Here is a 14061-nt window from a genome sequence, read left to right on the forward strand (position 1 = left end):
ACAAAGATGTCAAACATCAGAGCTGGCATGAGAGTAATAGTCTTTTTGAAAACAGAAAATCAGTGGTTACGAGTTTTAATTTTAACAGCTGAGGAACTTCACCTAGAGTGGAGAAAACAAGTGTACTAAGTAATACAACTAAAATTGTCAACATGCTAATGTTGACATGGGATGCCTTGCAGCAAGTTCATTTGATTTCCCGTTTTTCAACTACAAATAACTTAAAATGGTGACAAGCTTTTAAGACTTAAGTCAGATGTTCTGGTCACAGAGTACTTCAAAGCATAACATTGAAAATCTTAATCCAAATTTAGAATTGTTATTTTATGTTTCTGAAAGACAAAGCATCTAATATCTACCTACCATGTCACTATTCCATTCTTTCTTTATCTAGGATTAGTTGTGCCAATGTACAGAAGAGATGTTTTACAGACACAGCACCCCAATCAGAAATACCTGCTGCTCCAGATTCCTGGCTGTAACTGATCGATGACGAACGAATTGTTCTCAGGCGCAGACTCTGGGCTCTCTCCTGGCGAGCAGCATCACAGGTCTGGTTGGGATGCCAGATTTGCTTACAGTGGTAGCAAAACTCCGTTCCGCAGCCTTCTCGCCCACACGTCAGTTTGGGGCAGCTGGCACATCCAAACGCGATCACAGCGTATCTTTAACATCAAGAGGGGCAAGAGAGAATTTTGTTAATAAAACCAATTCTATAGAACAAAGCTGACCAGACAGCTGTCAGAGCAGCTGAAGCAGGTACAAAGGCAGTGGACATCAGAAGCTGACTACTTCCTTCAGGAGGTGGCCAGCACCAGGTCCTAAATGCCAGTTCCACAACTCTATTGCCATGCCATTGGATTAAGATTGTACAGAAATACTATAATCACTGCAACACTCACTCACCTTTACTCCATGCAGTACTCAAATACACTGTATTTAAAGCTGAATGCAATACTGTAAGGTTTACAGTCACCAAGAAACCACAGTTTAGAAGAGTGGGACAATAAACCCTAAAAAGGTGTTTAAGCAATTAGGAAAAGTTATAGTTTCAAAAACGACCCAGTCACTGAAGGCATGTCTTGGGTTGACCCTGTCCATGAGGGAGGATCCCTGCTAAGTGATCTGCACTGTAACCTACAGCTGTAATGACATCTGGTTTGGCACTGCAAGACATTTTAGGATTTTACTAGTTGCCTTTTATCAGTAATACCACTACTTTAAATAGATGTTTGTTAACTCTTTGTATTTTAAAATGTCAAAACAACAAACCAAGTATTTTATAAATAGGATTTTGGTTTCTCAATAATTAAGGCATTTAAAAAAAACCCACAACTTCAAATGCAAAAATTGGTAAGAGTTTGGGCCTCAATGCCACCTTTACTCTGACAATACTACAGAGCAAAAAACCTCCAAGAATGTTGAGACTTACAGAACTGTGTTACACTACTTTGTAATCAGACACTACATGAACAGTTACACAATTATACAATGAGAGCTGAAGTGACAAAACTGTTGCTTCATTAGACCTGCATTTCCAAGTTCACATGATAAAACCACAATGTATTCACATTAACAGTAAATACAAACATAGGTATATATGTTTATTAATTCATACTCATTGTCGCTTTTTTCAAGGATTTTATGCAATAGCTTTCTTTTAAATATATAATACTAAGTCCACTGCTGTGAACATTTAAAACAGATGTATGCTTTTATTCACATGAAGAGGGTCCCTGAGTGGACTTCAACAGATTTGCAAACGCAACAAGACGTAAGTTTCAGTCTGTTCAAATGAAGGTAATTTTATCTTAAAAGACTGTTTATTTTTACCCCCTATCCATTTTATAGCAGTTGCATAAATTAGCTCAAAATATTCTTTGTTAGTAATGATACTTTAAAAAATATTCCCACTCACAATTTAGCTATTTTTATTTCAGTAGCTAGATCTGAAACTCTGCAAAGATAATGCAAATCCTATGCCTTCCATTATTGTTTTAAAACAGCATATTTTATGTTTCTCCCTAGGAAATATCACAAACAAATAGGACTTCCAACATTTAACTTAGGGATGATGCAGTTACAAATAAGATACATGCTTGTCTGTTTACAAATATTTCTTGCTTTCCAAGTAGAGATTTATTTCAATAATTGGTAGACTCTTCTATATTGCTGCCAAGTTAATCAGCTTCATTTTCCCCACTTTCTGCAAACTAAAGAGATAATTGCTTTGCATGTACACAAAGAGACTCTGATCCAAACATTTCTTCAACATAGAGGGATACATTCAAGGCTTGCTAATATTAGACCAAAAAAAATCTCAAGTCTAAGACACTGAATAAAGTATCAATTTATAACCTGCCACCTTCCTATCACTAATAAAGCATGGGCACATCCCTGAAAGCACTCCCTAACTGGGACTGATGTATTTGGCACACCTTTAGAAAGTAACTTTTTAGACCAGAGCAAATCTCAGTTCAAACTATACAGGATTACAAGTTTAATTTTAACATTTGCATTCTTTTTAAAGGAGATGTTAAGGCCTAAAGTCCTTGCTTAGGCTGAGAGAAGGGACAACCAACCAAACTCAAAGTAATATCCAGTAAAAAAAAAAAAAAACAGATGCAGTAAGCCATTAATTGAAGGCTGCACAGTGAAAAGATGGATGAAGAATCTGTACTCTTTTGCATGATCAGCTTTTTGCCTTTTAAAGGTATAAAAATTTAGGAATTGCTTCTATCTCTTCTATGTCAGCAATACAATCTCAGAACAAAACCATTAAATAATTCAAACAGAAGAAAAGACCGAACACATTTGGAATACTGATTCAATGACACTTGTTAAAATTACACTGGAGAACTGGTATGAAAAACAGAATATGAAGATATCGGTCTAGGAGAAGGTTCATGAGGTTTCGTACCAGTGCTCCTTCCCCAGGGAAGGATCACCTATGTGACAGTGTCTCCTATCTCTCCTACCACTGCTGGTAGGTTACAGCTGGTCCAGACTTTCACAGTGTTTCAGGTAACAACCGTGATCAGGATGCATTTGAGCTTGCAACGGAAGCTGCAGATGAAGCAGCCCAGGGTCGCAAAGTCTATGGTGCCAGTGGTACGGAGCATTCTGGCATGGGCTGCTGCAGTGCAGGAGACCCCTCAGCCCACCCAGGGCAGAGCTGCTGCAGCAGAGCTTCTCCTCCAAACTGATCTGCAGTTCTCCTGTGGGGAGGAGAAGTTGTTCTCCACTGGGACAGAAGTAAGAGCAATACACTTGGTACTGTAGATAACTTTTTTCAAGATCTGTTTGGTTCGTGTTTTGCTGTCCCTAGGACTTGTTTTTACCCAAACAGATTTGAAACAGAGAGGAAAAATAATTATTTTCTTATTAACCATTAAGTGTTGTTTTCTTAGAACCCAGGAGACCAATGATGCAAAAAAACCCCCTATGTTTTAACAGACTGATCTAGTTTCCCTCCATTTTTTCATTACCGGGATCAAACTTTTTATAATTATTTGCTCTTTATCTGATCCAGGTTTTTGACTTCATGTGATGCCAAACCCTGAAACAATACTACATGGGATTTTTGATCAATGCTGAGAAGAGCTGAAGCACTACTGTGCACCATCCATTTTTTACCTATTTGTGCAGTAATTTTTTCCTACCAAAATACTCAATTTCACACCAATTTCCTATTTATTACGGTACTTGTTTCTAATCTTAAAAGTCAACTTCGGGAAATTATGCTACCCTCTGAAGTTATTGCACCTCTCCTACGTTGGGATTAATTGCAAGTTTAGCAAATGCATTCCATCCAGCTCTTTCATGAAATACTTGAATCATACTAAAGGTCATAAACCTAATGCATTCCACCAGTACCACATTTCAAAAACTGTTCAGAAAAAGAAAAAAAAAACCCAGCTTTAACTGTATATTGTACAACTGGATTAGCTGTCAAAGCAATTAGAAACTGTGACTACTGTTGCACCACACAATTATTAAAGCAAGCGTCAGCTGATCTGCAGTTTGTGTGTACTGAATGCCATGCATCATCCCTGAACAGCGTTGTTAGCAAAGGCTCTTCTGTGGAAGTTCCCTAAACCTTACACCTGTACAGTTCCTTCCTTCATCTTCCTGCTAAGCTCCACCACAACATCAAATCCTAATTATTACTTTCCACACCACTCCCACTTCTCCTTCCTCCTTCCCTCTGTGTGCTTTCCCTCAGCTGGGCACATACAGACTTGTCAGACAGTGCTGTGGTGGCTGCCTGAAAGCCAAATTGAAATGTTTAACTGGAGGATTCATACACAGGTATTACTCTTGCTGGAGGCACTACTGATAGTCTTTCTGTTGTTCAAGTAGTATGTATGCCCTTTCCCCTAAACTACTTAGATTAACTTTTGCTGATTTCTCAGTCCCTGCTGCCCAACAGATCTAAGGGTTCTGAAGGTTTCGAAACAATCAGAAGAAGAATGGGAAAAAGACAAAACATGATTGCAGGAGCTCTTGTTTGTTTAGGATGACAGCCAGAAACAGTGATCCTCCTGAGAAGTACCCAAGTAGCCAACTTTATTCCACTTTAAACTAGTAATGAGAATTCAGTGAGGAGGCACTCTATGCATTAAAAGCAGAATTCATCTATCACTGTGAAGCATTTCCCTGCCACTTCAAGTATAAGGAAAAACCATGGTATGAACAGCACAACATAAGGTTGTCCATGCAGTACAAATTTGTTCCCTTCACACAGACATTGGCAAAGTTTATCTGCCTGGCAATATACTGTATTTTTCACAGGACTCCCCTCGCAGAGTATGGAGCATGCAACAAGCAATTCTGGAGCAATGATTTAAATACTTGCTGCACAGTAATGCATTGCTGTGGTCCGGAACTTTAACTTTGCTCTGAACACCCACTTTTTATTTTTATGATGGTGTTATCCATAGCAATTATCATCACAGTTTATGACCACTGAAAGATACTTAGGAGTTTGTTTTTTAAAAAACAGATAAGAAAATTGACACATAAAAACCAAAACAGGTTAAACAAGCCTGCCTTAGTCTACTTATGTACTAAAAAAGTATCTGAACCACTAAAACATGGTACAACAGAAAATATTTTAACAGGTCTTAAATGCTTCTCTTCAGCTTGAATAATAGCTGTTTGTAATCCAAAAACTCAGGGCAAAGCAAACTTCTGTCTATCAAATAATACCTTCTAGTGGTTGTTTTATTTTGCAGTATCAAAATACTAAGAGTAAACTGTACCGGTTTTACCTATATCACATTGATACAAGCTTAACCAAAACATCCTGTGTTGGGGAAGACTAAACAGGACAGCCTTATAAATATGATTGCCTGGCAAAAGATTTTGAGAATATGGAAACTACAAGTGAAATTGAAATGAAAGCAAGTTTTGAGATACCAAGCCTTGGTTACTGAACAACTGGAAAACAATAGTATGGCTGACTGAAGGTAATCCCCTTTTGATTAAATTATACCCTCTGCTTGCAGACAGGTCCAAGGGTCAGAGCAGACCCTACTAGCTTGGCAGAAAGGGTCCGAAGAGTAGTTTTTAGGGTTTAAAATGTAACACAGTATGGTAATGTAATGATTCTTATAGGCTGTGGGTAAATGGTATAGGATTTGTATCTTGTACTAGATTGTTTAGTGAAAATTAGAATATTCAGCACAGAAGATTTATTGTATTGTAATGGGAAATTCCTCCCTCTTGCTCTTTCGGGTCTCGCTTTCGGGCTCTTCTTTCGGGCCTGCTCGGAGCTGTGGCTGGCAGCTCCAAACAGGACCCCTGCACCCACTCCCTTTGCAATAAACTGCAAGTTCCAAGACCTGGCTTCAGAGATCTCCCATCTCTGTCTGTCCTGACCATCCTACTCACCCTCTCTCCTACAAACCCTCAAGTTATTTTTCCTTTCATCCTCAAACTATGCCACAGCAATGCCATCCACTTTGGACCAGATATGAAACTATCACCTTTCCCCCTCCCTGCTTTTGACTTGCGTTAACAAATTCTGTTTCTTTCAAAGAATGAAAGCAAAATCGTATTTTAAGTAAGTCCTAAATATTAAGCATCTAGTTATTAATATTGGAGTATTTAATCTACCTAAAGTCATTCCTGTCTTGCTTGTTCTCCTGCAACATTCTTCCTTTTCTTCATTCTTCTTATTGCTCATCTGTGAGGCTTTGAAACAGACCTGTCAGCTTCTGAGTTTTTAGTATGCACTGCACATCTGGATTGCAGTCTTGCCTATAATCTTTAAGCAGTATGATAACACAATCTCTAAAAAAGCAGCTTGCTGAAGAATGGCATTATGAGACACCAGCAGCACAAAAGCATGATGAGCTGCTGCTCAGTATTATTCAGTCTACTTAGAATTCAGCATGGTTTCAGAACTGTTTAAAGTATTAAAGCAAAGTTAAAACATTACGTTCCCAGATAATAAGCAGGAACAACCTGATTATCTTACATCAGAATCCTGCTGACAGGCAACAAGTGCTGTCTCAATCAGCCACAAGATGGAAGATATCTGAAGCAGGAGAGGCCTTTTAATTCAAAGAAAAGCTTAAATCATTTTTCACAGTTAAAAAGCCAAATTACCCACTGTGCTTTAACAAATTAAGTTACATTACAGTCACCAATTTTTCAATTCTCTTCAGTTTGAGCTCTGTACCATTGCCTTGGCAGTGCAACAGCAAAATTTCTTTTGCTTGCTGTAAATAAATGGCAGGCATCTACCAACAAAAGTTGCTTGACATTGCTGAAATTCCCTCTGTGCAGAAAAAAAAGAAAAACCTACTCAAGAAAGCATTTTATTTTGGAAGGTGGCTGTGGCTTGGAGTGGTTCTTATTACTGTTTTCATTTTTATTTGTTTTGATTTCTTGTCTTTTCTTTTATTAAAGAGAATTCTACCTGCTACCTACTCGTACAGCAGTAACAACAACCTAAGTAAAGCATGTAACTTTTCAAAAATCATAATGCTCTGAAAATTATGTATTTACACTGTGACTTTTTTGCAAATATAGGAAAAATACATACCCACAATCTGGAGCTGGGCACCACCTACAATCAGGATCTGCAACCAGCCATCGCCTAAGCATAAACTCTTCATATTTTTCCATCAAGATGTCATCATTTAATATCAAACGAATATCATGAGGATTAAAGCGTTCTGAGCATTCTGGGCAGCTAATATTAACTCTGCTCTCAGAGATTTCTATCCGCAGATACTGACGCAAGCAATCCACACAAGATCTATGGTGACAAGTCATTATCTCTGGGAACCTGTCCTTGGAGTGCCGCAAAAGGCACAAGGGACATTCCATGAAGTCTCCACTTGGTTTGCTGCTAGAGGTTGTTCCGTTATCAGAAGAGGTACACGTGGAGAAAATAGAGTTCTTGTCAGTACACATTTCTGAATGAATACTTTCAATACTTGCAATCCCATCAACACCTCCATTTAAATCCCTAGACTTGCGTTTCGTGTCTTTTTTTCTCCGAAAAAGTGAGCCCAATGAAATTCTTCTTTTCTTTGGTGCCTTTTTAACTGATGGCAAGCTCACTGAGGAAGCAGAAGACTGGAGGTCCCGATCAGAGCCCATTTGCCGATGTAAACTCATGTCTAGGTCACTCATCAGAAAGGGGTTAAATTTCATATACAATCCTAATCATTTTTAAGGATCAAATAGAGGCAGAGGATACAGGCATATTATTATGTAATCCAGTTTGAGCGTCTTCATGCAGAAAATTCACATGTATCTGCTTCCAGCAAATTCTTCAGAAGAATTCCCTGTATTAGGAGGAGAGATGGAAAAAAAGCAGGATTAGAATCACAACTATCTCTATTGGTTCTGGAAAGGTCACAGCACTCCAGTGACCTGTTATTCCTATTACTACCATATTTTCCTCACCATCTGACCCAATACCTCTTACAGGCAGCTTTTTCTAGCCTTTACATCCTTCTTATCTTAACAAGCCTGAAATTTCCTTCTGGTCAAGGACTATCTTTGTTACACTTAATCAGTGCAGAGAACGGCATCTGCACTCCCTTGCTCCCCCGAGGAAAGTAGAGTGTGTGGATGTGTTTATGCATGTGTAGAAATTACCAAAACTCAAGGTGACAATTAAGTAAATATGCAAGTTCTTCTATAAAGCTTAGCAACAGGCTTACAGCATTGGAAACTTTTCTGTTTTCTCTACCTTACATTTTCTGCACATGTGATAAGGTCAAGTACAAATCCAATATAGTTAATTAAAAGAAAGATTTCTCAGTGTTTTTTGAACCATTTAGACTGACAGCAGAAATTAAATCACTGTGGCTAAACAACTCAAGATATTCTCAAAATCTGAGGGTTCTCAGAGAAGTATGCATATTTATACCATAAGGCATCTGAATATTTCAAGGAGCAGAGCTGCAGAGTGACAGCCAACACTGCTTGATTATATAGAAGTTGAAGGGCACAGCAAAGACTACCGTTAAGGTGACAACATTTGAATTTTTTATCAGATGTATTTCTGTAAGAAAAAAAAAAAAGCCCCCAAACCAGATTCCCATCACATACCAAGCTTCACTTATTACCTATGTATAAGATGACACCAAGGATTTCCTTCTGTTCTCTGCTACTTAAATGACTGCACGGTGAGGAAAAAAAGGAAGAACTCTTCCTATTTTCCTCTGACAGAGAAAAAAGCAGATCATCTCCAACCAAAACCACTAAGTTCTCCCCAAACATGCAACTACTCCCACTTCTTGGAAGCTTGACTGTACAACAGGAATTTTTTTAACTTTTGGTGAACTGCATCTGTAGCAGAAGAATGAGAAGGCATTTCTTATGTGACACCAGTGTTGCAAATCTAGCTAGTGTAAAGCTACTGCCATGAAAAACTACTGCCATCCTTTCTTTCCTCAGTGCTTCCCAACTGACCCCCAGAAAGGTGTAAATGGGTTTCTATGACCTTACCAAAAGATAAAATCTGAAACTGGATACTAAAACTAAGTCCAAAGGTAGAAACAAAGGAATGCAGAGATGAATGCCTCTGTTTATAAGAGCTAAGCAGTCTGCACAGCCCCTAGAGACCAGCACAAATCCAAACACGTGCTGCAGTCTCCGGAAGGGATCACTGAGCTGCTTGGGTCAAGACTGGGGAAGTTTCAGGGGACGGCTCACCAGCAGCGGAAACAGGAATCCCTCTCCAAAGAGGAAACACAGAAATAGCCCACAGGCTCTCCACCCCAGCAGAGCAGTGCATGCAGCACAGCCACTGCTGGGCCCTCTTCAGACCACCACAGGCAGCAGCAAAGTCTGTACCAGCAGGTAGCCAAGACAACACCACTCAGTTTACACTACCACCCAGTATGGCAGTACGCCACAAGTGTGAAAATTAAAGACAAGAGAAAAAAGGGGAAAAAACACCAACCCCACATAAAAACCCCAACCAAAAAGCATGTACATCTCCCGGTTCTGATAAAAAGAGGTCTTACATTCTGAGCCCCTAGAGTTTTTTTTAGAATTAAAAAACTACCATATTCTATTTTTCAAATGCTGAATTATGACTGCTTTCTTCTTTTTTTTTTCTAATAAAGAAAGATCTTACCACTGTGAACATATTAAAAAAATAATTTTAGCTTAATCTCAGAGTCTAAAATAAAGAGTATAAATACTTCAAGAACATAACATACTCTTCCTTCCCTCCTAAGGGAACGTTTTTAGTAAAAAAAACCTATCTTGGATGCTTTACCTGCTCCTGTTCCCAAAACAAATTTAATAATTTTGTAGCCGCTGTTTCTCATTAAATGAACTAAAACATTCCCTGATCTAAAAAAAAAAAAAAAAAAAAAGGTGAAACTGAAAAAAACTACTCCATAATTTTCACAGAAGAAGACGTCCTTCTCTCCAGGATCTTGGTATTATATTATATCATAGACAGACACAACTGATAGACCATGTCTGAAATATACTACAGATACAGTCCATTGCTGACAATTAAATCTGTATGTTCAGAAGTGCAAGAATAACCTTAAAAGCATTTTTATAACTGGATAATTACTAACATTGGTATGTTCACACAGATACCACAAGGGCAGTGGAGAGTGCCAACTTCCTAAATCAGGAGAGTTCATGAACAAAACGAACAGCAAGCAAAGCATTCATTTCAGGCAAAAAGTCTGTTGCTGGTTTTTTTGTTGGTTTTTTTTTTTTTTTTTGGGGGGGTGTTTTTGTTTGTTTTTAAAAATAAAACAGAAAAAGGTAGGAAGTAAACACAGTAACATAGCCAAGTGTATGACTACAAGCTTTCTCCTCCTCCCTTTCTCTGGAGAGGAAAGAATGTGTTATTACAGCATTTCTGCCAGTTCCAACAGATGCACAAAATCAAGAAATAGCAGTTCTGGTGATGAACCAGTTGTACTTTTTTTCTTTTTAAATAAACAAAGATTCTCCTATGATGTAAAAAAAGGGAGACCAGAACATCCCATAGTTCTCTCTGCATAATGGGATCTGATAAGCAGTCTCTCTAAAAGAGCAGATTACTATTCTAAGGAAAATAGTTAAACTTTGACAGGATTTTTGAAAAGAAAAGTTGCCAGTTATTTCAGACAATCATCAATTATACTCTTTAGATTTAAATGCATAGAACTAGTTTCAAAAGCCAAGCTCTTCCTTATATAGTAATTTTGGACTGACATTCTAGTGATGTTCAAAGATGACTTTGCTGAAGTGAAAAGATTCAGCAGATGATTTATTAGAGGAAAAAATGAAGACAAATGTTACAATGCTAATAATGATCAGAGCTGCACAAAATAATAAAAGCTTTACTAGTGCAATCTGGAGCACTGGCCAGTTCTCATGTTGCCCAACCCAACACAGCATCTGCACGTTTCTGCTGACAAAAAGAAGTAAAAAATACTTGATTTTGTACAGCCAAAGAACACAATGCCCATATTATTCCAGTAACAAGTCCACATAAAGGGGATACGCTGTATGCAAACTGAAGCTCTGAAATCCAACTACTTGAAATGAGCAAGTACACATATACACACAAACCATGGTAGTAATAAACAATCTGATTTTGAGGCAACATATGTCGCAAGTTTTGCATTACTCTCACTGACCAGTATGAACTCTGTCAACACACAGAAGAAACTAATAGGGGCAACGGCAAACTGACAGAAAAAACTTAAGTTCACCACTGTTTTCAACATTTCCTGAAAAGCACTTACTGACTACAGAAAACCCATATTCTGGCTTCCCGCCATGCCCAAAGCCCTACCACAAATCTGACTTGCAGCCGTGCTTTGCATTCTGCTCATGCCACAGACTTAGCAGTTGCCGCAGCACAAACACACCTTGTCATCTGAGGATGCAAAAGTGACATTTACAGTTTCAACTACCTGAAGCTCAGTATTAAGCTGGTATCTGTTCCTTCTGCAACCCTGCATAAACTATTTGCTAGGTAAACCTAATAAGCATCCAGCTAAATGCCTTAAATAGTTCTTTTTGACCATGCTCCTTTAAGTAAATGCTATTGGTGACCATATAATGAAGGGGGAGGAAAAGGAATTGGGAATAATCTTGCCAAGGGAGAAGATTTCAACTGAAGAGATGACTGGGGTGATGAGTATCTTCTAATATGGCTCTCCATGGCACAATCTTTGCTTTTCTCATCAATTTCAAAAGGCTTCGGAAATGCCCTAAGTGCAGCTGGGAATAACTCTGCTGATTTTGCAAGAAAAGAGTGACAAACACCTACCTCCGTAAGCTCAGCTGCTGGGGGAGATTAGCTCCCTCATGCTCCTAACTGTCCTCCAAACACACTGGAGGCACAAGCTCAGCATGCTGCCTACTCTTCCATTACATGCCCAATCTAGGGTACAGGGGCAAAAAGTCTGCCATCAGGACAAACAGCTTCACACGTTTGCAAAACAAAGGCAGGCTTAAACATCAGTGTAGGAAAGGAGAGGACCCACCATAAACATAGATGTAACTAAAACACCTTAAATATTCCCTCATGTAAGTGGTGCTTAAATAGCAAATCTAGACTTCTGTTCCAAATAAACTCTCTTCATCTTAGGCATTTGTTCCTCCAACGATTTAACCAAGCGCCAACTCTGTTAGCATACAGAAAGCTACTTCTTGATTAAAACTGACTCTTAATAGCTTCCTTTCTGACATCTGCAATTCCCAACATCTATACTCACTAGCTGCTTTCTGAAATGCACTGATCCAGCTTAAAGAGAGCTGTAAAAAAAAAAAAAAAAAAAAAAAACCTTCAGAGCTTGAATTTCAATCACCATCACAGATGATTTCTGCTTCCCTCTTCCAATAAGCATCTCCTATCGATCACACAGAATTCTAAAATTTCTAAGCTGTGATGTTCTTAGCATAGAGGTATCACTAATCATCTAAAAGACGCATCAAAAACAAATTTTCCTCTTCCTTTAATCCATGGTATAAGAACTATAAATATAGGGGAATAAAATGTAAAAAATATGGAAGAGCTGAAGCTACTCAATTAAATACCAACACACAGGATTTTGAAATGGCAAACAAGCACCTGATTTCAGTGGCCATTCTTTAAGTGTCAGCTCATGCCACAGCAGTATTTAAAACTGGGGGAATGTCATGGTTGGACACTGGCGCAATGCCAGCATCCTCATGAAAATGCACCTTTTCTAAATAAATGCTGTGAGATGTTATTAGGAACAGAGCAGAGCAGGCTTAAGCTTAATAACAAAGGAAAAAAAACTTTATTAAACTACTACTAATACAGAAAACACATAAACTAAATCCAGGATGAAGACCTTTTAAACCACCCCTCCTCTTCTTAATTCTAAAAACACCCAGCTATGAAACATTACCCGGGATTCTTGATCAAATCACTACTCTTCAGGTAATCTATACTCAAACTATTAAGGGAGAGAGAAGTCTCTCTTGTACCACAGACCCCCAGGAAACACAGCTGCCCCCCTGTGTTTCTCTGTCACACATGGCAACTGCCTGGAAAAAATCTGCCAGTGTGACACTCTCTATTCTATGTTACAGTGCTCTCACTACTGTGCATGGATAGACTGTTCATAGGGCTTTTTTAAGGATGTTTTGCTACGGACTTAAAGATATAACAGTTCAGTTTCTCATCTTGGGACTACAGTCCCCCCTATTTTCTCCTGGGGCCGAGGGGTCCAAAAACAGGACTTATCTTCTTCTTGAAGACAGAGGGTATCACCATTCCCTCTTCAGCTTTTTTTTGTTTCTCGCCATTCTTGTGCTGCTCGAAGCTGAAACAGGTCTCCTTGGGTCACCACTGCATCTCCCTAAAATGCAGTCTCTATTGCAGGAGAGTTTGGTTTAGTCTATGGCTAATAAGAAAAGTCCAGCTAAAGCTACTTCATCATCTCTTCCCACTTAAATATTTCTTTTTCTAACATCTCAGTTCCCGGACTATCTCTCTTCTACTACAAATCAAGGAGGAGTAATACTTTTAAAAAGCCTTCATTTCCTGGAAAGGGTTAAAAGTTCAGACTCCCTGGACTGCTGATATCTCAGTCCAGTGTTCCACTTCCCACGCTGGGCATTCCCCCCCCTTCTCTTTCTCTTCTGCCGGCAGATTTCTAGGTGCCGCCAGGCTTTCTGTCTCTTTCCCTCTTGGTGGGGGGGAACAAAGGCATCTCTGCTTCTCTCTACCCTTCTGTCTACAGGAGCTGGCTCGGTTCCAGACCTTCAGCCCCCCTCGGCTTACCTGGACAAGGCTGCGTGGCTTCCCCTCTCCCACCTAGCCTAAGGCTGGGCAGGGGGAGAGCTTGCACTCTCTGAGGACCGGAACCTAAAGAGAGAGTTCTCCTGGGAGTTCTTGCTTTTAACCCCCTGTGTTCTCAGAGGCGTGTCCATACTTTCAGTGGTCACTCCAGGTGCCAATATCCAAACCTGACTACTGATTGGTTTGACCCAACTTCCTGGAAAAAAAATTCACTTCCATGTCAAACCACGACACTCCACCCTTCGCCTCTGAGAACACACATTTCTAAAATTATTATCAAAATTACATTCAAC

At 39.1% G+C, this 14061-nt stretch overlaps 1 protein-coding gene across 3 annotated transcripts in view; it reads right to left on the reverse strand.

Annotated features, from left to right (window-relative positions):
• RNF19A (ring finger protein 19A, RBR E3 ubiquitin protein ligase) overlaps positions 1-14061 on the reverse strand; it is a 60969-nt gene that overhangs the window by 14134 nt on the left and 32774 nt on the right. For all 3 annotated transcript variants that reach the window (XM_053979411.1, XM_053979391.1, XM_053979400.1), the window contains 2 exons: positions 7055-7805; positions 457-665 (listed from right to left, as the gene is read on the reverse strand). In XM_053979411.1, coding sequence (XP_053835386.1) covers positions 457-665; positions 7055-7671 — 826 coding nt within the window. In that variant the 5' untranslated portion in view covers positions 7672-7805. The remainder of the gene's footprint in view (positions 1-456; positions 666-7054; positions 7806-14061) is intronic.

The sequence above is a fragment of the Vidua macroura genome, chromosome 1, assembly GCF_024509145.1.
Source record: "Vidua macroura isolate BioBank_ID:100142 chromosome 1, ASM2450914v1, whole genome shotgun sequence".
Classification (NCBI taxonomy): Eukaryota; Metazoa; Chordata; class Aves; order Passeriformes; family Viduidae; genus Vidua; species Vidua macroura.